This window comes from Pseudorca crassidens, chromosome 15, assembly GCF_039906515.1.
Source record: "Pseudorca crassidens isolate mPseCra1 chromosome 15, mPseCra1.hap1, whole genome shotgun sequence".
NCBI lineage: Eukaryota > Metazoa > Chordata > Mammalia > Artiodactyla > Delphinidae > Pseudorca > Pseudorca crassidens.
The window spans coordinates 632720-657457 of record NC_090310.1 but is presented as its reverse complement, the minus strand read 5'-3'; the positions used below and the strand labels follow the sequence as shown (position 1 = coordinate 657457).

General features: G+C 52.9%; 1 protein-coding gene across 3 annotated transcripts in view; it reads left to right on the top strand.

Moving 5' to 3' along the window:
• Positions 1–655: 655 nt before the first annotated feature.
• Positions 656–24738, top strand: part of C15H7orf50 (chromosome 15 C7orf50 homolog) — a 95723-nt gene continuing 71640 nt past the window's right edge. For 2 of the 3 annotated variants that reach the window (XM_067705284.1, XM_067705279.1), the window contains exons 1-3: positions 658–737; positions 3376–3501; positions 10923–11052. Coding sequence is in view for 2 of the 3 variants with exons in the window: in XM_067705279.1 (XP_067561380.1) it covers positions 10924–11052 (129 nt within the window). In the remaining variant the exon portion in view is untranslated. Of the gene's footprint in view, positions 738–3375; positions 3502–10922; positions 11053–24738 lie in introns of all 3 variants that reach the window. The other variant, XM_067705280.1, reaches the window with a different exon arrangement.

The window sequence follows — 24738 nt, the reverse complement described above, 5'->3', positions numbered from 1 at the left end:
TAGAAACAAGTTAGTTGTGCGTAGAGAGTGGAACTAGAGAATCCTGGCTTGCTGTCGTATCTCCCACCCCCAGAACCTCCCCTCTATGGTACAACCCCGTCCAGCTGTCCCCAGATTAAAAGTCCGCCGCACCCGCTCTCCCTTCTCTCCCGTTTTCGGTGTCGAGACTATAAAATATTTCTAAGAACCGAACAACGATTTAACTCGTGGTTACTTTCACCGGCGTGGCGTAGCCTCCGACCCCAGACACCCTCCGCGGTTGGGCCCGCGTCTGCCTTCATCCCCTCCCCAGGTGACCTAACCTGGGTCTACAGGAGTCTGCAGACACACCGCTGCACTGGCAAACTTGCGCGCAGGTGTAACGCTGGCGACCTCGCAACACTGCGCCCACTTTTTAAGTGACAGCAGTTATAATCTACATCCTGTTTGAGACCAATCCCCGTGGACGGACAGGCGTCGTCCGCTTTGAGTCCCGGGAACCTTGGGGAAAAACCCGCTTAGCCCGCGACCAGAGGGTTGCCTGGCAACCGGCGGCTCCCGGCGCCCAGCGGCACCCAGCGATGACGCCACAGGCCCGCGCCCGGCCCCGCCTCACCCCTCTCGTGGCTGCCGTTCGCCATTGGTCGGCGGGGAGACGGAGGCGGGCCCCGGCCAATAGGCGGTGCCGCTCCGGTGGGCGGGACCGCGTTACCTGGGCGCCGCGTCTGCCGGAAGCCGGCGTCGGCAGCCACGCGCAGGTGGGCGAGGGCGGCGGGTCTGGGGTGTCCTGCTTGGGTACGAGGCCTGCCGGGCAACCGGGGGCGCGCGGGGGGCTTGGCTGTCCTCCCGTCGGCGGCCTGAGGAGGACGCAGGGCCCCGAGCGCCGGCCGCGCCGGACCTCCCCACAGCCCCATGGGTGCCTCCCGCGTGTCCGCGCGACCGGCAGCCCCGAGCCAGTGAGCTCGCCTGGGGTTGGGGGGAGTGGTCCTGATGAGGAAAGGAGACGTTGCTGAGCATGGCGGAGAGAAGTGAAGCGGGGCGGGGCTCCGACCGGGGGAGGGGAGGAGAGCCCTGGGGGAGGGTCCCAGAACTGGTGGGACCTAACCTGGTTTAGGTATTTCACAAGCGCTTCAGGATGCTGAGTCGGAAAATGGCCTGGAGGGGCTAGGGGCGGGGCGGAGGCCAGAGACCAGTTGGAGACTTTCGAATGATCCAGGTGGGAGACGTGGTTGGACCAGGATGCTCGCGGTAGGGGCAGTGAAGATCCACGTCTGGATGTACTTTGGGGGTGGGGCCACCGGGGTTTACTGTGGGATGGACGGGTGTTTGAGAAAGAGGAGTTGTGGGTGACACTACGGTTTTTAACTTGAGCTGAAATACGCATTTCACCAGCTGGTCTTTTATTGAGGGGACAGACCCTGCAGGAAGATCAGGTTTGTGGAGGGTGATGGGGAGTGTGGACTTGACACGTTTTAGTTTGAGACGATGTGTGTGTAGGTGATACACATGAGTTGACAGTGTAGTTGTGCAGTTCAGGGAGAAATGGGGACGTCATCAGCCTATGGTTGGTGTTTAAAGCCACACGACTAGGTGAGATCTCGGGGGAGTGCTGAGCTCAGGGCCCTTCTGTGTCCAGGGGGCGGGGAGGTGAAGAGGTGGGAGGAAAGCGGGAGAGCGTGGTGTGTCTGGGAAGTGGAGCGGAAAGGGCAGAGTCAAGAGGAGGGACCAGCTGTGGCAGATGCTGCTGGGAGGTCAGTTATGTCCAGTCAGTGATGAACAGAGATGAGCAGAGCCGGACTGGAGGTGGTGTAAGTGGTGAGGTCGCATTTTAATCAGGGGTAACTACTGCAGCAGGGGCCTTGGACTTGTGCAGGGGAGAGGGCGTTTTAAAGGGAGGGTGAGGGAGTGGAGGGGGGCGGGGGTGGCACTCTGTAAAGTTGGGAACTGGATAATTACAGTGAGCAGAAGGGGGTCGGTGGTGTGAAACCCTTCGGGGCTTGCTGACCTGGGGGGGGCGGTGCTTCGGGAAGTTAGGCTCCTGCCCTCCCGCAGGGGTGGGGCTGAGGATGGGGCTGTGTCTTCAGGTGTTGGCTGGATCCTCTTGGTAGCCTTGAGTTTTCTCAGGCAGGAGCTTTTTAGGGGGGCTAGAGTCACTGTAAAGATGTGGCCTTGAGCTGCTAGAAACTTTTCAAGTCTGTACAGGCCCAGGTTGAGGCCTGCTGAAGGAGGGCTTAGAGGGGCCCCGACCAGGCTGTGATCAGAGAGTCTGTCGTTAGCAGACGGGTGTCCTTGGTGGTCGTTGGTGGTTTCAGTAAGAACCATCTGGCCAAGTCAGATGGCAGCCTAATGGGAGAGTGGCTGGAAGGGAGGTAGGGACCGTGCCAGTGGACAGCTCCTGAGGGTTTTCCTGCAGAAAGCACCAGAAACGGGGTGGAGAGCACGTGGAATCAGGGTTTTTAGTTGTGGGACCTTGCAGTTGACTCTGTAGAAGGACAGCTGATGGGGAATGGGAATTGCTTAGAGCCATGCGTGCCCCTGGGACCAGGGCGCGGCAGAGGCTCAGCCCTGCTCGGAGCAGGCACGGTTCTGCACTGTCGCACGAGGGAACGGTGGGAGGGTCTGAGGGGAGCTTCTGGAAGCTCAGTGATCAGGAATGAACGGAGGAGGCGAGGATGTGTTGGAGGTCGGAGAGCTTGAGAGGCAAGAGGAAGAGCTGGTCGTCTGGGCGAGTGGCCGGAGTCGGGCCGCGGGGCTTGCTGGGCACCCCTCGAGGCTGGGGCTGTGCCATGTACAGTGAGACCAACCGCATGGCCCTGGGGACTTCCCGGCCAGGCCGGAACCAGAGCTAGAGTTGGGGCTTTGCCAGGTGAGGGGCTGAGAGTGTTTGTAAAGGCACGATTGTAATGATGGGCCGTGGAATGAAGTTGTGGGAACGGGAACATGAGAGGTGAGGGGCATTGAAACGTGTAGGGTCAGTGGACTGCGGGTCCTGGCGAGGCTGGGGGGTCGCTGAGCCCCAGGGCACCGAGGGGGGCCAGCCGGCAAGATGGGAGGTGGGCTCAGTGGGTGGAATGCTTGGTGTTACGGGGTTTAGGCCGCAGGCGGGAGGGTGTGGGGTCAGGTAGCAGAAGAGCAGAAGCTGGAGGCCGTTCATCCGAGTGGGAACTTTGAGTAGTCCTGGGTCAGGGTGGACAGGAGCATGGCCGTGTCCTGGGCGTCTGAGCTGGGGCTCCAGGCACTGATTCCTGTGGATTCCTTCAGGGGGCCTTCCCTGGACCTGCCGGCTCACATCAGAGGTGACTTAGATGCACCGGGTGAGAGGGGATGTTAGGGGCTACGAGTGATACTTTCAGATTTTAAAAAAGATGTTTTCCCTGAGGCTGATTTCTGTTTTAGGTCCTGTGGAGCCCGGGCAGCCTCAGCCTGTGGGTGCTCACTTGTCCTGATCAGTGACTCCAGCCCAGCCCGGCGCTTTGCTGTCTTCCTCCTGTCGGTCTGACCTGGGTTAGCACCTTTCTGCTGGTGAGCTTATTTTGCTTCACTGAACACTTCTGAGCTGATATCTTAAAATGGCTTTTCTTTCTTTCTTTTTTTTGGCTGTGCCACATGGCTTGCGGGATCTTAGTTCCCTGACCAGGGATTGAACCTGCGCTCTTGGCAGTAAGAGCGCGGAGTCCTAACCACTGGACCACCAAGGAATTCCCCAAAATGTCTTTTCTTTTATTGTAGAAATTGCTGGAAAGTATAAAGGAAAAAAAGAATACTTATAATTCTACCCCCTAAAATGTTGATGTTTAATGTATTACCTTCTAGTTTTCTCCTTTGTGCATATCTGCATATAATTGTTCTTAAAGACGAGGGTCGTGTTGCACGTACACAGGTTTATAGTCCATCCTTCCACTTTACGTTGTGTCGTGAGCGCCCACTCGAGTGATGGAACAGTTGAGATCACGGTTGTTGATGGGTGTATGGGCCCGTCCCCCGGCACGAAGGAGTCAGCCGTTCCTCAGCCTGCTGCTGGACAATTACAGTGTTTTCCACTTTTTAATATTAGAGGTAGTATCATCCTTTATATCATGTCATTATCATCCTTACGTAAATCTCTGTCTGTGATTATTTCATTAGGGTAAGTTCCTTGACATGGAACCACTGGGCCAAAGCACTTGACTAAATGTTATCAAATTACCTTGAGAACGGCTGTACCGATTTATTCTCCATCAGCGGGGCATGATCATGTCCTTTTCATCATCCTCTGGCTAACGCTGAATAATGTAATTTTTAAAAATCTTTGTAAAAGACATTTGATCTGTCAAATTAACTAAGTGATGTGTGCATATGGCTAAGAAACTCAGTGGTCCTGGAACTTACCACAAACCAGCAGGCAGACTGCTCCTCAGAGGCGAGCACAGTTTCATCTTTCCACTGTTTCTACTGGAATTACTTCCATATTTCTGAATAATAGGGAAATTGGGTGACTTTTTTTGATTTACCAATTTTAGGCCCAATCTGTTGATTTCCCCTGAGACGTGTGCCTCCGTGACCTCACCTGTGTGCCCGCCTCGTCAGTCACAAGAAGTACACGAGCTAACACGTGGAAAGCACCAGGAACAGGGCCTGGCACACGGGAAGCTCTCAGTCAAGGCCAGTTTTAGTGATGGTTATGATGCCGACCAGCTCTAATTCCTGCCCCCCAGGTCCTCCTGACCACCAGGTACAGGGAAATCTTAAGTTGGTGTTGCTCATAGAAGTTAACCTGAGTCACTGGGATTTTTGCAGAAAGGCCGGTAAGGAAAGAAAACACAATAAAGGTCTCGATGCTGTGACACAGCAACGCCAGGCCACCCATGACGGCCAGTGGACAGAGTGAGGGCGGCGAGGTCCCAACAGGCCGGGGGACGCAAGGAACGCCTTTGACGGCGTATGTACATTCGCTGAAGTGGTGGTGGTAGGAAACTGTATTTTTCGCTGTTTATTTTTACAAACAGTATTGGGGCATTATGTGTGTTAATTTACAGCAAATAATTTGGGATTAGAGGTTTTTTTTTTGTTTTTTTGTTTTAGCGGTACGCGGGCCTCTCACTGTTGTGGCCTCTCCCGTTGTGGAGCACAGGCTCTGGACGCGCAGGCTCAGCGGCCATGGCTCACGGGCCCAGCCGCTCCACGGCATGTGGGATCTTCCCGGACCGGGGCACGAACCCGCGTCCCCTACATCGGCAGGCGGACTCTCAACCACTGCGCCACTAATGAAGCCCTAGAGGGGTTTTTTAAAAGTATATTCACAGGGTGTGCAACCATTACCACAAGCTAATTTTAGAACATGTTTCTTTTCCCAGAAGAAACCTGGTACCAACCAGTCACTGCCACTCCTCCCCTTGCCCAGCCCTAAGCAAACACTAATCTGCTTCTGCCTCTGTAATTTGCTTATTCTGAACATTTCATATAAATGAAATTATACAGTCTGTAATATTTTGTGACTGGCTTCTCTCTCTTAGCGTGTTTTCAAAACGGTTCATCCATGTTGTAGCAGGTGTCAGTGCTTCCTTCCTTTTTGGCTGAATAATCTGTTGTGTGGATAGAATTCCGTTGTTCATCAGTTGATAGACATTTAGATTGTTTCCCCCTTATGGGTGTTATGACTTACACTGCTGGGAACAACCAAGTTCAGAGTTTATGTGGATCTGTTCATTTCACTGATTATTTACATCTGTAGGTAGTACTGCATCACATAACTGTTTGACTTCTTTTTTAAAAAAATATTTATTTATTTATTTGGTTGTGCTGGGTCTTAGTTGTGGCAGGTGGGCTCCTTAGTTGTGGCATGCAAACTCTTAGTTGCATCATGCACGTGGGATCTAGTTCTCTGACCGGGGATTGAACCCAGGCCCCCTGCATTGGGAGCGTGGAATGTTATCCACGGCGCCACCAGGGAAGTCCCAACTGTTTGACCTTTTGAGGAACTGCCAGACTGTTCTGCAAAGTGGCCGCACCGTATTCTGTCCCACCCGCAGTGATGAGCGCTCCAATTCCTCCACATTTTCACCAACGTTCCCTATTATGTGTCTGATTTCAGCCATCCTCGTGTGTGTGAAGTGTGTCATTTGACTTGCGTTTCCCTAATGAGGACCAATGTTGAGCTCCTTCATGGCTTCCTGGCCATTTGTATCTCTTCTTTGCGGAATTGTCTGTTCAAGTCCTTTGTCCATTTTTTGTAAATTTTTAATTTATTTTTAAAGATTTATTTGTTTTTATTTATTTATTTTTGGCTGTGTCGGGTCTTTAGTCCTGGCACATGGGATCTTCCTTGAGGCATGCGGGATCTTTTCTTGCAGTATGTGGGCTCTTCACTGCGGTGCATGGGCTTCTCTCTAGTTGTGGTGCTCTGGCTTCTCTCTAGTTGTGGCATGCGGATTTTCTCTCTCTAGTTGTGGCGCGCAGGCTCTAGGGCGCGTGGGCTCTGTAGCTGTGGCACGTGGGTTCCAGAGCGCATGGGCTCTGTACTTTGCGGCACGCAGGCTCTCTAGTTGGGGCACGGGAGCTCAGTAGTTGTGGCACGCGGGCTTAGTTGCCCCACAGCATGTGGGATCTTAGTTCCCTGACCAGGGCTTGAACCCACGTCTCCTGTGTCGTAAGGCAGATTTTTTGCCACTGGGCCACCAGGGAAGTCCCTGTCCATTTTTAAAGTGAGTTGTTGGCCTTTCTTGTTGAGTTATGGGTTCCTCATACATTCTAGATACAAGTCTCATGTCAGATACGACTTGCAAACATTTTCTCCACTCCTGTTGATTGTCTTTTTACTTTCTTGCTGGCATCACTTATAGCACAAAATTTTCAATTTTCATAAATCCAATTTGTCTTTTTTTCTTCTCCTTATGTTTTTGGTGCCGCAATGAAGAAACTGTTGCCTAACCCAAGGTCATAAAGATTTACTCCTATGTTTTCTGAGAGCTTTATAGCTTTAGCTCTACATTTAGGTTTTTGCTCCATTTTGAATCATTCCTCTATGTAGTGTGAGGTAGGGGTCCAGTTTCATTCTTCTGCATGTGGATGTCCAATTGTCCTAGCACCACCTGTTAAAAAGACTGTTCTTCCCCATTGAATTGTTGTGGCCCCCTTGTTGAAGACCAGCTGACCATAAATGTAAGGAAATGTCTTTCCTGCAACAAACACTCCTTGTCTCAAAGGTATGAATCACTGTCTCTTGGGACTAAAAAAGAAAGCTTTTTTTTTTTTTTTTTTTTTTTGCAGTATGCGGCCCTCTCACTGTTGTGGCCTCTCCCGTTGCAGAGCACAGGCTCCGGACGCGCAGGCTCAGCGGCCATGACTCATGGGCCCAGCCGCTCCGCGGCATGTGGGATCCTCCCGGACCGGGGCACGAACCCGTGTCCCCTGCATCAGCAGGCGGACTGTCAACCACTGCGCCACCAGGGAAGCCCAAAAGCTTTCTATAATATGGAAAAGTTTCTCCTCCTTTTTAGCAAATAGACTTAGTGATTAAACTTTATTTATTTATTTATGGCTGCGTTGGGTCTTCGTTGCTGCGCGTGGGCTTTCTCTAGTTGCAGCGAGCGGGGGCTACTCTTCGTTGTGGTGCATGGGCTTCTCACTGCGGTGGCTTCTCTTGCTGTGGAGCACGGGCTCTAGTTGCGCGGGCTTCAGCAGTTGTGGCACATGGGCTCAGTAGTTGTGGCTCGCGGTTCTAGAGCGCAGGCTCAGTAGTTGTGGTGCATGGGCTTAGTTGCTCCGCGGCATGTGGGATTTTCCCAGACCAGGGCTCGAACCCATGTCCCCTGCATTGGCGGGTGGATTCTTAAGTACTGCGCCACCAGGGAAGCCCCCTGATTAAACTTTTTAACGATAACTCTCAGAATGAATGTAGATTTAACTTTTATGGTAACCGGTGTGTAAATATTTGCTAAACTTTTCTTACTCTCCAACAAGGTAATTGGCTGGCAGAGCCCTTTGTCTTTTCAAAACCCTGTGTCAACAGTCTAATTCTTTCAAGATTTCTTATTACACTGCTAATTGAAGCTTGCAGCCTCTGGCTTGGGATACTTTCTTAAGATAAGGCTTAATTAAAGACCTTGGGCGCCTGGCAGTTTTCTGATTGCACAGTAGTGATATTCCTTCGGTGTGCTGTAATCAGTCATGGCCCCAAAGGGGGCAGAGGGGCCCTTCACCCTGGCTCCGTGTCCTTTCCGCCGTGGCCCTGTGATTGCCTGGCTTGGTTTGTGGTGCAGCTTGATACGCTGGTTCACCTTACACGTTCCTTGCTCCAGACGGGAATCTTAAGGCAGTCTGGCTCTTTTTTATAGAGAGTGGTATTTAGAACTCAAATCTGGGTTCTGGGCCCTTTCCGCTATGATCACCCTTTTCATAATCACCGTTTCCCATAGCCCTTTCCTTCATTCCTTTTTTTTTTGCCTAGCATCATTCTCATTTTCTGACATGTTTGTCTCCCCCATCAGAATGTGAGCTGCATGTGGGTGGGCACTCTGGACCGCGTGGTCCAGCCTGGAGCCGCTCCTGCACGTGGCCAGCACTCTGCGGTGGAGACGGTGACCGACAAGTGACGAAGTGCAGGGGCCTGTGGGGTGGGGCTGCTGGTGACTTGAGCGCGCTTCCCCTCCCCCCCATGTTGATGTCATTTGTCCGTCTGTCCCTGTGGAAAGTTTTGCTTTGGGGGAAGTTAAGGTCTCAGTAAGTGGTTCAGTGAGACTGATGCCTGGGTGAGAGACCTGAGGGCAGGCAGCTCTGCTCCGGACGCCCCTCCTCCACCTGCGGACCTTGCTCCTCGGGACGCTACCTGGCCCGCGGCCCCCTCCAGCTCTTCACACGCTGCCTCCTCTGTCTGCCTCTGGCCCCTCAGAGGCCCCTGAGCCGCTGCTCCCTGGCTGCCAGCCTCGGGGGCGCCTGCTCACTCAGCCCGGTTCTCCCTTCTCGGCAGTGTTTATCTCTGTGCGAAAGCGCTGGCTCGTTCACTTAAATAGGTCTGGATCTCACGCCAGAAGGAGGCTTCCCGAGATCGAGGCTCTTCCTTCCCTTGCTGTTGGCTCTGTGTCCGGCGTGCAGCAGTGCCTGGCACGGAACTGGCTCTCGACAAACACGTGTGGAGTGAATGAGCTGCATTTTCGAGCATTTGTGGATGGAGTCCACGATGAACTCTGTGTCAGAGGAAGAAGGTATTGGGTTTGTGTGTCCATTCCCGTGCAGACAGCCTGGGACAGCGTGTCCGAAGTGAAAACACCTGTGTTATAGCGACATGAGCGTGAATGTTGTGGGTGCGTGTAACATACATGTTACATGCTTGCGTCTGTATAATACATACAGTACACATACATGCAGATGCAGCCAGTGGAGTGACTTTAGGATAAATAAAACAAAATACATTCTTGTAACTTGTTAGAATAAAAGCTGATACTAGCAGCCCTTGTAGATAGAGTTTTAAAGGACTAGTATTAAAAAAATGAGACTGAGCTGTGGGTGTGGGGGAGTCCCTCGCAGTCCCGTCCCGAGACAGAAAAGGAGAGCTTTGGCTTATGTCCTTCAGACATTTGCCTGTAAGTACGTGCATAGCTTTCTCTGTTGTTATTTTCTTAAACAAATACAAAAGTGTGATACTGCTCGTCGTGTTCTGTTCCATCCTGTACATGTAGCGCTGCCTCATTGATCTCAGTTATTGAGTGATATTCCTTTTCCAGGTTTATGCTGACTTACTCACCCGCAGCTTGATTGACGTGTGACGAGAAGCGCGTGCGCGCGCGTATGTGTGTGTGTGTGTGTGGCTTGTACGAGCTGGCCATGGCCTCTGTGCCAAAGCGCCTTCTACCCTGCACCTCAGGGTGCTCACGCTGTAGCTGCTGGGACTCCGAAACTTTCCTGTGTTTTCAGCTCCTTTTGGGCTCCATCCAAAGGGGCGGGGTGGGGAGGATCCGGTCAGTTCCCACGTCCCCCTCGGGGTGGGCCTGGGGCCCTGCGGGCGGCCTCCCCCCATCCCCAGCCCTCATGACGCCCCTCGGAGGTCCCCGCAGCCAGTGACCCTCGGGTGGAGGCCTCTCCCCCGACCCCTGCCTAGTTTCTGGTGCCGTGACCGTTTCCCTTGGCTCCCATCATCCGGCCCCACAGGGGAAGCTGGGTTTGCAGTTCATGTTCACGGGCATTCTTCTGTCCTTGTGCGTGGAGTTCTAGATACTGCTGTGCTTGAGGAGGGAGATGTAATCAGAGCCTCTTGGACCTGTGTCACTCCTTCAATGCGGCCCCGGTTGGGGCTGCTTCCACAGTCCCAGGAGGCCACCCCAGACTCATCATGGCCACCTCCAGCCACAGGTGACCGAGGGCCTAGTGACTGCATGGTGGTCACTGCCAGCCCGTGTGGGGCTGCAGCATCCCTAGTTGATGGGGAAGTGAGTTACTCCGTAATAGTAGAAAATGAAAATAATCCCAGATAGTCATCAATTAGGGAATAGACAGATGCTCGCAGTTTTCACTTTTGGAAAATTTGGATACTGTCACTAAAAATGCTATTTCTTTTCCTCTTTTTTTTGGTGAGGGGGCCTGCACTGCGTGGCATGCAGGGTCTTAGTTCCCCGACCAGGGATCAAACCCGTACCCCCTGCAGTGGAAGCGTGGAGTCCCAACCACTGGACCGCTATGGAAGTCCCTTCTTTACTCTTAAAAGCTTATGTTCATGTTGAGTTAGAAACAGAGTATATAATCTGTGTGTGATGGCAGCTGTGTTAAATAAAACACTCAGAAGAAAGACAGGAAATCCACCACAATGGTTAAGTTGTCCACAGGTGATGAAACGAGAGCTGGAATTTGTAACAGTGACTGTATGTTTCCCACACTTTCTGAAATAGCTTTGTATCTTTTATAATGCCCTCCCCTCTCTGTTAATTGAGAATTTTTATTTCCTGTGTCTTTATAGTTGACTTTCTCTGTTGCAGGATGGCAAAACAGAAGAGAAAAGATAGCCAAGTGACGAAGAAAAAGAACAAAAAACTGAAGAAGGCGGTAGCAAGAGAGATGCCTCTGGCACCTGCGGCCCCGCCGGGCACTGAGGGGGCCCCAGCCGAGGTAGGTGACGTGGGCGCGCTGGCCTCGCCTTGTTTCTGGGCCTGGAGGGGGACTCAGTGGTCACGTGGCAGGCGTCGGGGTGGACAGGCCCCCATGGACGTGCCCAGTGCCTTTTAGAGGCAGTTGTAGGGCAAATAAGACTTGCAGTAAACTGTAGGTTGGAGCCGCACCACGGCATTCTTCAGCTACCAGACCTCAGGTTGCTGTTGGTGTCCCAGGTGTGACAGGGTTTCGATGGCATGGTGGCCCGGTGGAGGCCTCTGTTGGCCTGGCCGCAGCCGGGCCTTTGAGCCTGTCAGACAAGGGAGGGCCCTTCACATGGCGCTGCATGGGCCGTGGCCTGGGGTCTGTATTTACGAGATCACAGCTAAAAGTGGTCAGGCTCCACCACAGAAACACGTGTCTACGTTTGAATTTGTTGGCTGTTACCTCTCAGGTTCTGAGTGTTCATGTTTTTCTTCTGTATTGAGCTGACTCTGCAATTCCTAGTGTGTAGTTGATCAAAACGGCATAAGATGTTACAAATCTTGACAAGTTATTCAACATGAAGTAAAAGCTGGTGGGCGACTCATGTCATGAGGGGCGGCTTTGCTGGGCCCTGAGCGGTGGGTGAAGGTGCCGACCGTGCATGAGGCTTGCCTGGTGTGGCCTCGAGCCCACATCCCACGTGAGCGCCTGGTGACCCTGTGCTCATCCTTGGTCCACGGGGAGGGAAGTGTCGTCGGAGCTGCGCCGCATAGCTTGTCGAGTGACTTGGGGCCCTTGTCAGACTTGCCTGTGAGTATCTACCATTAATCGGCGACTAGATCAGGTCCTCGTTTGGGTCTTTCTGAAAGGAAGCGATGGAAATCCCCTGACAGGATGGGTGGTGTGTGGCTGGTGGGTTTCATCACTCTTTTTTTGTTTTTTGGCTGCGTTTGGTCTCTGTTGCTGCACGCGGGCTTTCTCTAGTTGCGGCGAGCGGGGGCTGCTCTGTTGTGGTGCGCGGGCTTCTCATGGCAGTCGGTGGCTTCTCTTGCTATGGAGCACGGGCTCTAGGCACGTGGGCTTCAGTAGTTGTGGCTCACGGGCTCTAGGCGCGCGGGTTTCAGTAGTTGTGGCTCACGGGCTCTAGGTGCACGGGCTTCAGTAGTTGTGGCTCACGGGCTGTAGGTGCGCGGGCTTCAGTAGTTGTGGCTCATGGGCTCTAGGTGCACGGGCTTCAGTAGATGTGGCTCACAGGCTCAGTAGCTGTGGCTCACGGGCTTAGTTGCTCCTCAGCATGTGGGATCTTCCCAGACCAAGGCTCGAACCCATGTCCCCTGCACTGGCAGGTGGATTCTTAACCACTGCACCATCAGGGAAGTCCCGGTTTGGTCACTCCTACGCCCTAGTGTTTCCAGCTCTGCCTTTGTTTCAAGCCTGGGCCGTGCACGCTGCTGAGACTCGGGGCGCATGTACCCCCTTCATATAGCAGAGGGGCTGGGGCAGGAGGGCCTGCCCGTTGGCCAGCACCTCCTCGACTGCAGGCCCAGCCGGGCCCTGGGGTGGATCCCAGGCCACTGTGCTGCGGGCTCCGTGCAGGACTGCTGGTCCGACCCCCAGGACACCGGCTGGCTGGGCAGTTCTGTGCCAGGGGGACGCGTGACGGCACTTTTCCTCTGTGGTGGGTGGGCAGGTGCAGGGCCTGTGCCGACAGAGAGCGGCTCCACTGGGTCCGGGGTCGTCTCCCAGCTGCCACCTCTGGGTGTCGGGGAGGAAGCCAGGCCAGCACTCAGGCCCGTCCTGGGTGCCCCTTTCTCTGCCTTCTCTCCGGCTGAGAACCGCAGGTCTGGCGCCACCCGAGCCCGGGCGCCTCTCCCTGCACAGAAGGCCCGCGCTTACAGGACCCAGGTCAGCCAGCCGGGCTGCATCGCTGGCCCCCACGTCCTGCTCTCACCCGGGCTCGTAGCCAGTCCCATGTCCCCTGGGCCCCTTCTCGTCGTCCTCGCCTTCTGTGCCACTGGAGCCCCAGTTTTGTCAGGCCTTTTTGGTTTCTAGACCCTAGAGGGAAACTGTTTTTTTAGAGCTATTCCAGTTCCCATTCGGTGGTCTGGCCCCCAATCCCTGCAGAACCTCCAGTACATGTGAATTTCTTGGGCCTTTCCTGGACAGTTTCCTACTTTTTCTAGACTCCTCCAATTTCTTTAAAACGAACTCTAAGTGACTCCAAGTGACAAGTCCTGGTGACCTGTAATTTTGTTATAAATCTCTAGGCTTCTGAGTGGTCTCTGCTTGCCGGCTACTGGTCACTGGCAGGACCCCCCAGACTGTGTGGGTTTATGATAAGTAATGGCAGAGCTTAAAGGTTCTGCCTGAGATGGGTAATGTTTCTTAAATTCAGGCAATTTTTTAAAAAGTGATTTTTTTTTTTGTTATTTGAGTACATGTTGATTAAAAGAAATTTGGAAAACAAAAGCAGGAAGAAGAATTTGGGTATGTTTCCTTCCAGTGTCTCTTGCTGCCTCGGTTTCTGGTTGGTTGGTTAGTAACTTGTGCACATGGTCCCCATGGGGTCTGTGCTCTGCTGCTTCGCCTTGGCCCCCAGGGCTGCTGGGGGAGCTCGGGTGGGTCCCTGCGCGGTCAGTGCTGGACTCGGGGCTGGTGTCCTGAGGAAATGGAGACTGTGCTTCCTCGAGACCACATCCTGGTCTCTGCTCATCAAAATCCTCTTCACCCGCTCTCTCTCCGGTTCTCGGTTCTCGTGGGAAGCTGGGGAGCTGCTGTGTTAGGCCTTTGTAAAGGAGGGACCCTTCCGTCTGCAGAGGGTGGGTGGCCAGAGCCTGGAGAGAGCGTTCCCGTCGCCGGGAGCCCATGGAAAAGTACTGCACCGTCCCCGCCCCAGCTCCTGCGCCAACCCCCGCAAGGAGCCCCAAGGAGCCTCTGCCCCCTCTTGGGCCATGGTGCTGTCCTCCCGGAAATGCCCGTCCAGGGACCCTCAGGTCCCTGTGCAGTCACTTCCCACAGCCCAGGCCCTGAGCCTGCGCCAGGAGGGCTGAAGGATCCCCCAGGGGGGATGCTTCACGCACTGGGAGCCCCACGGGGGTGGGGGGGCTCGGCGGGGGGGCCCCATCCCTCTCCTGTCCTGTCCAGTCCCCGCTGCCCTGGTGCCCTTGTCCACAGCGTGTGACATCTGTGTGGCTGAGCCCCCCGTCCACCTCTTGCCCCTGCCGTTGACCCGAGGCGCGTGGGCTGGGACGGTGGAGGAGGGGTGGCCTGTGGTGCCGCCGAGGCGGGGACAAGTCCTCCCGGCGCTGGTTCTGTGGTGCCGGCTGCTGCTCCCGGGAGGCCCTGCCCCGCGCCTGTCCTCTTCCCTGTCCTGCTGGAGGGGCTTGCGAGGTGGGGGGTTCGAGGGTCTTCCCTCTTCCGAGGGTGGTGCTCGAGCACAGGGTTCTCGGAGTTGGCCCATGTCTGCCCGTCTGGTAGCTTCTTAACCCTCCCCGTGAGCTGGGCTTAGGGCTGGGCAGATGGGGTCCGGTTCTGTCTTCATGTCCCTGGACCCCTTCCAGAGGAGGCTCCGGCTTGACAGGGTCGGGCGGACTGGTCTAGCGAGCACGGCTGTGTGGTGGTGAGGGGTCTGCAGGCCTCAGCCCCCCCACCCTGCCCTCCCTGGGGAGGTACCGCCCCAGATGCTGAGCCGGTCCTGGGGGGTGGGGAGACACACCAGAGCAGCGGTCACCCTTGGAGCCAGTGACTGCCGCCTTGGACGGGCACCTAGGCTGAGCTGGCTGCCTCCTGCTGCTGTAAATGCACTCAGGCTGTCTGCAGATTGGGGGGGCAGAGTGGGGGGGGGCGGGGGGAGTGGGGGAGCTGGGGGGAGTGGGGGGAGCCGGGGGCTGGTTAGCTCAGCTCTTGGCTCCGGGTCTCGCTAAGAAGAACCTCTCATGTCTGCAAAGCACGCTTCCGTTCACAGAAGCACTTTGACCTTGGGTTCTGGCAGCCCTGAGATGCTAGGGGCGGAGGTGTGGGTGCGCTGCCGCTTCACAGGGGAGTTGGCCCCAGAGGCCGGGTCACGGGCATGGTCCCTGGGCAGCTGGTGGAGAGGAGAGGCCCTTGCTTGGGTTTCCTGACTGTGGTCGTATAAGGACACGGGCTGAGGTGTCACTGCCCTCCCCGGCCGCCTGGCCCAGACCGTGTGGGGAGTGCGTCCGGCTCGCCCTTGGCTGTAAGCGCTGACGTCCAGGGAGGAAGAGCTCGCACGTGTTGACCAGATGGCCCTCCGTTGGTTGGAGTGACCCTCTGGAGTGGGGAGTGACGCGTACGTTTGGAGGAATGGGCGCCACTTTGTGCCTTTGGAACACGATGTGTGCCACCCCCAAGCCCCGGGCTCCCGAGGGCCCAGCGCAGCCATGTGTGTCTTTCGTGTCCTCGTGGGTCCTGCTGACACGTGACAGGGGCAGCTGGGCTGTAGGAGGCCACGCCGTGTCCTTCGTGTGGAAAGGAAGCAAAGCTCAACATGGGGCATCTTTTCTCCTTCCTTTTCAACCTGGAAAAATCAGAGGAGTTACATGGGCATTAAGCCCACAAGTGCTTCAAAACCATCAGCGGAGGTTGTGAACTTCATGGCCTTGAGAATTTGCTCAGCAAGATGACTGCATACCGATGGTATTTTGCCTCAAGAAACGTTTCTGGTCTGGCGGCAGACTCCTGGTCGTTAAACTAGCCGGGAGAGGGGGTGTGATCTTTACAGACAGCCCCCTGGGAGCCTGACTTGTTTTCCTTTAGCAGAAATTCCCTTGTTCCACTGTTTCCCTTTCCTACTTTGTGAGCACTGAGTGCTCGGTGGTCAGCCCGTGGGAGCTGTAAGCTGTGGGCTTGCGGGGCTAAGAGGGGTTCCGAGACTGGGACCCTGAGACCAGAGAGGCTCTGTGATGCCCCGAGGCCCTGTTCCTGCCTGGGGGAGCCAGCCCGCTAGCCCGCCCCCTCCTGCCCCGCTCCCCGTGTCCCCCTTTCCTTTGGACTCATTACACTGCTCTCTCCATCACCTGGTCTAGACATTTGGGTTGTTGCCAGTGTGGGGCCGTTTTGAGTGTGCTGTGTACAAGGGCCTCTGTTTTCATTTTTCTTGGGTAGATTCCGAGGACTGGGAGGGATCGTATGGAAGTGTGTGTTTACCTTACAAAACTGCTAAGCTGTCCTCTAAGGAGGCTGCGCCACTGTGCACCCCGCCAGCCACGTGGAGGGTTCTCGGTGCTGCGCACGTTTGCCACCACTTGGTGTTGTCGGCCTCTCTTGTGGGTGTAGTTGTGTCTTACTGTGTGTGTGGTTTTTCAAAACAGCTTGATTGAGGTGTAATTGACAGAGAGTAGACTGTATATATTTATTTATTTCTCAGTTTTATTGAGTATAGTTGATTTACGATGCTGTATTAGTTTCTGCTGTATAGCAAAGTGATTCAGTTACACATATACGTTCTTTTTCATATACTTTTCCATGCTGGTTTATCCCAGGATATTGAATATAGTTCCCTGTGCTCTACAGTAGGACCTTGTTGTTTATCCATTCTATTTATAATAGTTTGCATCTGCTCATCCCAAACTCCCACTCTATCCCTCCCCCACCTCCCCTCCCCCTTGGCAACCACAAGTCTGTTCTCTATGTCTGTGAGTCTGTTTCTGTTTTGTAGATAAGTACATTTGTGTCATATTTCAGATTCCACATAGAAGTGATATCATATGGTATTTGTCTTTCTCTGTCTGACTTACTTCACTTAGTATGATAATCTCTAGGTCTTCATGTTGCTGCAAATGGCATTATTTCATTCTTTTTTATGGCTGAGTAGTATTCCACTGTATATATGCACCACATTTTTATCCATTCATCTGTCGATGGACATTTAGGTTGTTTCCGTGTCTTGGCTATTGTGAATAGTGCTGCTGTGAACATAGGGGTGCATGTATCTTTTCGAATTAGTGTTTTTCCAGATATATGCCCAGGACTGGGATTGCTGGATCATAGGGCAACTCTATTTTTAGTTTTTTGAGGAACCTCCATACTGTTTTCCATAGTGGCTGCACCAATTTACATTCCCACCAACAGTGTAGGAGGGTTCTCTGTTCTCCACACCCTCTCCAGCATTTATTGTTTGTAGACTTTTTAATGATGGGCATTCTGACCGGTGTGAGGTGGTACCTCGTTGTGGTTTTGATTCGCGTTTCTCTAATAGTAGTGGTGTTGAGCACCTTTTCACGTGCCTGTCGGCCGTCTGTGTGTCTTCTTGGAGAGAGGCCCACTTAGGTCTGTTTGCCTGTGTGACGCTTCTCTTGGAGACGCAGCATTTGAAATCTGATACATGATGCCTCAGGGCCCCAGAATTCATGTCCTGGCATTATAGCGTGCACTGGGTACCTTCCATCTTTTATTCTTACCAATCTGGTGGGTGAAGAGTAGAATCTGTTCTTAATTTATATTTTCCTGATCCTTGGTGAGATGGACATTTTTTGATTAGTTATTAATCATTTGTCTTCTATGAATTTCCTCATCACATCTTTCGCTTTTTTTTCTGTTGAATTGATCACCTTTTGTAAAAAAGGACTTTTTGTGTGTCTAATACATGGACTTTCTCCCCATGTGTCTTTTGTCTCCTGAATTTGATGTTTCCGTGGGGCTTTCAGTAGTGCAGGCGAGTGTCTGTCAGTTTTGCTTTGTGGTGTCTGTTTTTGTTCCCTTAAAAAGCCCTCTCTTGCACAGTTACAAACGTTTTCTTATATTTTTCTCCACTTTTTGTAGTTTTTTTTTTTTTTTTTTTTTTGCGGTACGCGGGCCTCTCACTGTTGTGGCCTCTCCCGTTGCGGAGCACAGGCTCCGGACGCGCAGGCCCAGCGGCCATGGCTCACGGGCCCAGCCGCTCTGCGGCATGTGGGATTTTCCCGGACCGGGGCACGAACCCTTGTCCCCTGCATCGGCAGGCGGACTCTCAACCACTGTGCCACCAGGGAAGCCCTGTAGTTTTTTAAATGAATTGAAATTTGTGTTATGTGAGGCAGGGATCTGACATTTTTTTTCTTAAAGAAAGATTCAGTTGTCCCGTATCATTTACTGAATAGTCTGTCCTTTTGATAGAACATGTTCGACCCTCCAAATTTTCTAGGGTCTACATTGTGTTCTACTAATCTGTTTTTCTTTTCTTGTTTTTTTCTATAGTGCTTTAAAAACAATATTTATGTTTTTATTAGGTAATGCAGGACATGATACAAAATTCAAAACATTCTCCCACTAGGCCAGACTTGCATCAGTTTCTTCTGTTTCCTCGCACTTTTATGGGTGTTAGTCTCTTTCCAGACATTTTTTTGTGCACAGCCATGTCTGTGCACGTGTTTACACAAATGGTAGCATGTTGTCTGTCCCGTCCTCTTTCTCACTTTATATGTTATGGGTGATGCTGCTATGAACACATGTTTTTGTGAGACGTATATTTTCTTTCTTTCTTTCTTTTTTTTTTAACATCTTTATTGGAGTATAACTGCTTTACAATGGTGTGTTAGTTTCTGCTGTATAACAAAGTGAATCAGCCATATGTATACATATATCCCCATATCTCCTCCCTCTTGAGCCTCCCTCCCACCCTCCCTATCCCACCCCTCTAGGTGGTCACAGAGCACCGAGCTGATCTCCCTGTGCTGTGCGGCTGCTTCCCACTAGCTAGCTATTTTACATTTGGTAGTGTACATATGTCAGTGCCGCTCTCTCACTTCATCCCAGCTTCCCCTTTCCACCCTGTGTCCTCAAGTCTGTTCTCTATATGAGACATGTATTTTCATATTTATATTTCCAGGAGTACAGTTTTTGTGTCGCATTTTCCCCACCTCTCTGCCAAGCCCTGCTGTCCATGGTTGATTTTGGCTATGGTCCCTCTGCTGGGCGTGGGGCGTGTCCCTGGGCTTTGATTGGCGTTTCCCTTGTGACTGATGTTGGGCATCTTTTAAGCTGCTCATTGGCTGTCATCTCTCTCTGGAGAAACGTCTGTTCAGACCCGTTGTCCATTTTTGAACTGGGTCCTTTGTCTTTTTACTGCTGATTTGTAAGATCAGAAGTGTCTTAGTTCCTTTTGAATCTCTCATCCGTCTGTTTATCCAGACTGACCCTGTGGAGGCTTTTTCTAAGCAGACAGTCACGCGTCCTTTTTAGGGCAGTTCTGTTTTATAAAGTGCTGGTTGCCAGGATATTCAATGCATATATTTAAGAATTGAAATGGGGATTGTTGGTGCACAGAGACGGACACAGCAACACTAACATAGGCGGAGCTCAGGAGGGTGTGGTGACTGAATTAAACGCCCAGGATTGTGATGGGAGCTGACAGGCCGGATATAAAGCTAACTATTTTACAGCAACACTTCAGTACACGAACGTGTTGTGTGACCGTCCCTCTGTCTAGCCACACAGCATCGTCCTCACCTGGAGGGAGACCCTGACCTTGCGGGGCGCTCCCTCCCGACCCTGCGCCCAGCCCCGGTTCCCCCACGTTCTGTCTCCCTGGGTTACCTATTCCTGTACAGGGAGTGTACAGTATGTGACCTGTGTCACACATCGTGTCTGAGTCCCCTCACTTAGCATCAGGTTTTCGAGGTTCATCCATATGGTCGTGTGTGTCAGAGCTTCACTCTTGAATTTTCGTGGCTGGATAACATTCCTTTATGTGAATACGCTGCATTCTGTTTCGTTACTGGTCAGGCTGTGTCCACCTGTGGCTGCTGTGAACAGTGCTTCTGGGAACATTCATGTGCCCGTTGTTGTTTAAATACCTGTTTTCAATTCCTGGGCTCTAGACCCAGGAGTGAAATTGCTGGACCGTATGGTAGTTCTGTACTTAACTCCTAACCACCAGACTTCTCTGCAGCATCTGCCCTGTTTTACGTCTCGTTCCACTACCAGCCTCGTGTAAGAATTCCACTTTCTCCACGTCCTTGCCAGCACTGTTCTCTATCCGATTCTCACCATCCTGCTGGGTGTGAAGTGGTGTCTTCTTGTGGTTTTGACTTGCATTTCCTCAGTGGTCAATAGCGTTGGGCATCTTTTCATGTGCTGCTTGGCCATTTATATATTTTCTTGGGGCAAAGGGTTTGAATAGACATTTCTCCATTTAAAAAATTGTCACATTTTGGGGCTTCCCTGGTGGCTCAGTGGTTGAGAGTCTGCCTGCCGATGCAGGGGACACGGGTTCGTGCCCTGGTCCGGGAGGATCCCACGTGCCGCGGAGCGGCTGGGCCCGTGAGCCATGGCCGCTGAGCCTGCGCGTCCGGAGCCTGTGCTCCGCAACGGGAGAGGCCACGACAGTGAGAGGCCCGCGTATCGCAAAAAAAAAAAAAACCTGTCTCATTTATTGAGTTGTAAGAGTTCTTTATGATTGCTAGGTACAATTCTTTTATCAGATATGTGGGTTGCAGACATTTTCTTCTGTCCGTTGCCTTTTTACTTTCTCTCTGTTTTGTTTTTTTGTTGTTGTTTCTTTTTTTTTTTTTTGGCTGCACGTCTTGGGGGATCTTAGTTCCCCGACCAGGGATCGAACCCAGGCCCCTGGCGGTGAAATCGCCAAGTCCTAACCACTGGACCCCCCAGGGAATTCCCATCTGTTTTACTTTCTTGTCCTTCGAAACACAGACATTTTAAATTTCGATGAGTCTAATTAATCTGTTTTTTCTTTTGTTGCCTGTGCTTTTGGTGTCATATATATCTAAGAAACCATTGCCAAATCCAGGATCGTGGAGATTTGTAGGGGAAGATGTACCTTCTTCTGTGTTTTATAGTTCTAGCTCTTACATTTTAGTCTTTGATGCATTTTGAGTTCACTTTTGTGTTTCGTGTGAAGTAAGGGTCCAGCTTCATTCTTTTGCATACGGGTGTCCGGTTGTCCCAACACCACTTGTTGAAAATACTATTCTTATTGAATTGTCTTAGAATTCTTGTTGGAATAGCCTATATCCTCTTAAAAAGTTGTATAATATTCTGTTATCTTGTTGTACCATAATTTAACTTGCTCCTTGCCACACTGTTTAATACTTTAGTTCTCAAAAATACGTTTTAATATCTAATACACTAAGTACTTATTGTTTTTTGGGACAGGGTTCTGGGCCTTTGTCATATTTTCTTTTTGGTTTGAATTTTGCAATCCACTTTCAGATTTCCTGAGAAATCTTTCATGCTTTATTGAGGTTGTTTTTTTATGTCATTCAGGAAAGTTTTATGGTTTTCTCTGGAGAGATCTAACTTGTTTCTCAGTGAGTACGTGACCTGGACAGTGTCCCTATAGCACACCTGGTGTTGACTTCGTTTGTCTGTTTTCTGTGTAACATACCATTAAAATGCACCATTGTGGTGAAGGCGGGTCTGTGCAGGACTGCACGCCTGTTGTGATCCAGGGTGGAAGATGTCCTGGGGTTCTCGGTACCCCCCCCTTCTTCCCGTCAGTCCTGACTCAGCCACGTGCTGTGCTCCTCCACCTTCCGGCACATTCCCTCTGCCCCAGTTCCTTTCTGGAATTGATCCTCTTGGCCTGGCCAACCTTCTGATTTTTCTTCTTCTCCGTTTTCTCACATTCTCCATGTTGACCCTTAACCTAAGTTTTCTTTAACCGATAAAACTTAGCAGCAGCTCCCTGAGATCAAATTGGGACACGTGTTCAGCAAATACATATTAAAAATTGGGATTTTTGTGCTGCTAAAAACAGATTTTATTTAATGTTGCATTAATTTATATGTAATATAAATGTAATAGGTTGTGGGAGTGTTAATTATTACATCTTTTTTTCAACGAATTCTGATAACCTGCTGAGAGTTTTCTAAAGGCAGGGAATAAGGTGAGGTGGGGAGTGGGGTAGAGGTTAGGGAGCTTCAGGGTGTCCTCCTAGTGATAGTGATTTGCAGTGGCTTTTTCAGCCTATACTTGTAAGCCAAAAAATAGCAGGTATGTCAGATTCTACTCGTTTTTAGATGGAGCTGTGGTTAACTTACCACGTCGCTTAATGTCGGGTTTACAAGCACGTTGGTTCCTGTTTGGGTGGGAAAATCTCACGCAACACAGAAAATCTGACAGCGAGCGGCTTCCGACCGCGGAAGTAGTGGCTGTTTTTCGCCAGTTGCCTCTGATTTGCACTAAGTAGCCGACAGCGGGTGGGTGGCTTTGGGAAGCTGAGCCTGGCCACCGGTAGCCCTTAGGTCGGACGTGTCCGCGAGGATGGTGGCAGGCTTTTCTGTCCCCACACACGCCTGGAGAGCACGGGGTAAGATTCAAGCTACCAATGCGATGGAAAACACACAACCCCTCCCCTCAATAAAAACCTCTCCCCAAAGAACCAGTTACGGCTTATAAAGTCAGATACATCTTTTCGAATCTTTTTTATCTCAAAAGGTGAGCATTTCTCAAGAAACCAGAGACTTCAATGTGATTCCGCCAGATCATTCACTCTGAAACGCTGACTGTTGACCGCAGCCCAGTGTGAGACACATGTCTTACACGTGCGCACAGTGACACAGGGGCGACACAGGAGCCCCGGTCCCTTGGCCAGAAGGCATAGCTGGGGGCTGGGTGCTTGCAGCCGGTCGGGAGGCATGAGGTGGATCAGTCCCGCCCTCTGACCCTCCACCCGGGGGCCCTGAGCTGCACTTCCGGCCCCTCACCGCTGCCGGAGGCCACCTGAGCCCAAGGGCAAACTCCCGGCCCTGCGAATCGCTCAGGCTGGAGCAGCCCCGTGGCGGCCCGTGGTTCCTGGGCTCCAGAAGCCGCCCCTCCTGCCGGCTCTTCGCTTCCCAGAAATGGTTGGTTTTGTACTTCTGTCGATGGTTTTGGTTGCCGTCCCCTCTCCCCCCTCGTCAGAGTCAGTCTAAGTCAGCTCAGGATCTGGGGAGCCCCTCCTGGGGGGCATCTGGGGCTCGGTGGCCCGGGGTCTCTGTCGCAGCCAAGCGCTGCCTCCGGGGCAGGAGCCCCCAGGGGCAGGCTGGTGGTGCCAGGCGTGGGGACGACGTTGACGCCCCCAGATTGGCGGTGGAGGGGCCCTGGTCTGGCTGGAGTACCCCCCACAGCCGGGAGGACACCCCCTCCCGGGCACCCCGAGTCTGAGCTGCTCCCCGGCTGCAGAGCAGCCCCTCCCCGGCCGAGGTTGCTCAGGCACTAGATCTTTCTGCCCCGAGTTCCGGGCTCTCCTGGTCTCCGACGGCAGGAAGCCCTTCCCTGGGCCCGTGGCTTCACCGACCTGCCGCCTCCCCGGGAAGGTCGGGGGCCTCTGGGCTCTTGGCTGCCGTTTGAAGGTTGCCGCGGGCACCGCCCCAACAGGGCTGATGACAGGAGGACCGCGGCACCGGGGAGCACTGAGGTGAGACGCCCGGTGGGCAGGGGGCTGCCGTGGTCCTTCCAGATCTTACTCCACCACGTGTGCCCTGGAGCGTAGCGCTGCATCACGGCGTCGGGTGGTGTTGGTGCGGACTCTTCTCGCTGTGACAGGAGCCGCGTTCTGAACGCCGGGCTGAGCCCCAGGCCTGCCTGGAGGGTCCTGGACGGGTGGCCGAGGGGCTCAGCGTTCATGTCGAGGGCCTGGGGCTCTCGCTTTCGTTAAAGAGAATTTATTTTTGAAATAACTGTAGGTTACGTAGCAAGTTGCAGAAGCTATAGGGAGGCCCGTGTGCCCTGTGCCCGGTTTGCCCCATTGGTAACAGACTGTGGTGTTTCAGCCAGGAGGGACATCGATGCCGCCCACAGAGCTCGCTCACATGCCATTAGTTTTGCGGGCGCGCGTGTGTTTCTGCGCAGTTTTACCGCAGGTGTCGTGACACAGAGCTGCTGTCACCACTGGCTCCTGGGCCACTGTCTGCAGCCCTTCGCTGTTCAGTGAAGGACACTCGGGTGGTTTCCCGTCTTGGCTTTCCCACCAAAGTGCTGTGAACGTCCACGAACGTGTGTTCCTCTCTCTGGGGAAGTCGCCCGGGAGCATAACGGCTGGTCGTGTGGTCCGTGCTGTGTCGGTGCTCGGCAGCTACCCACCTTCGGGGCGGTCGCCCCGTACGTGCCCCTGTCGTGCGAGGGATCCGGCTTCTCTGCATCTCCACTGGTGTTTGGCGTCTCGCTGCTTTAATATTTCAGTCTTTCTGATCGCGGCGCTCACATTGATGAGGTCGGCTGGAGTTGTCCTGGGAACTGGCAGGAGCAGAATTAAACTCTCTTTTTTCCAGAGTTTGGTGATATGTGCGCTGTTGGCCTTATCAATTCTGGGTGCTGCTGGGTGGGCCGTACGGGAGAGCCTTCCCGGCCTGCTGGCGGCGCCGTGCTGCTGCGTCCGTGCTCGATGTGGCCCTTGTCATCCCTGCTGTGTGACGTCCTTGTCCCCTTTTCCAGGAGCTCCTCGCGGCTGCGGCCCCAGGGCCCATGTTCTGTTAGGAGGCTGGCTGCGAGCTTGTGTACCTCTGTCTCTCAAATGGGTTTTGTCGGCTCATTTGTTGACTCTGAACCGTTAGGGAAGAGTTGGAAACTGCTCAGCGTCCTGCTGCCGTGGAGACCCATCGCCTTTGTCCCCTCCCCGCCCCCAAGTCCAGCTGTCCACACGTCGGTTTCTAATGCTTTAATTGCCGCTTGGTCAGCCAGGGCTGTGTTTGTGAGCTTTGCTTCCTCGTGGTCAGCAGAAAATAGCTCAGCAAAATGTACTTTTAAAAAAGGAATGTTTATTATTTTTCCTGAGTTATATAT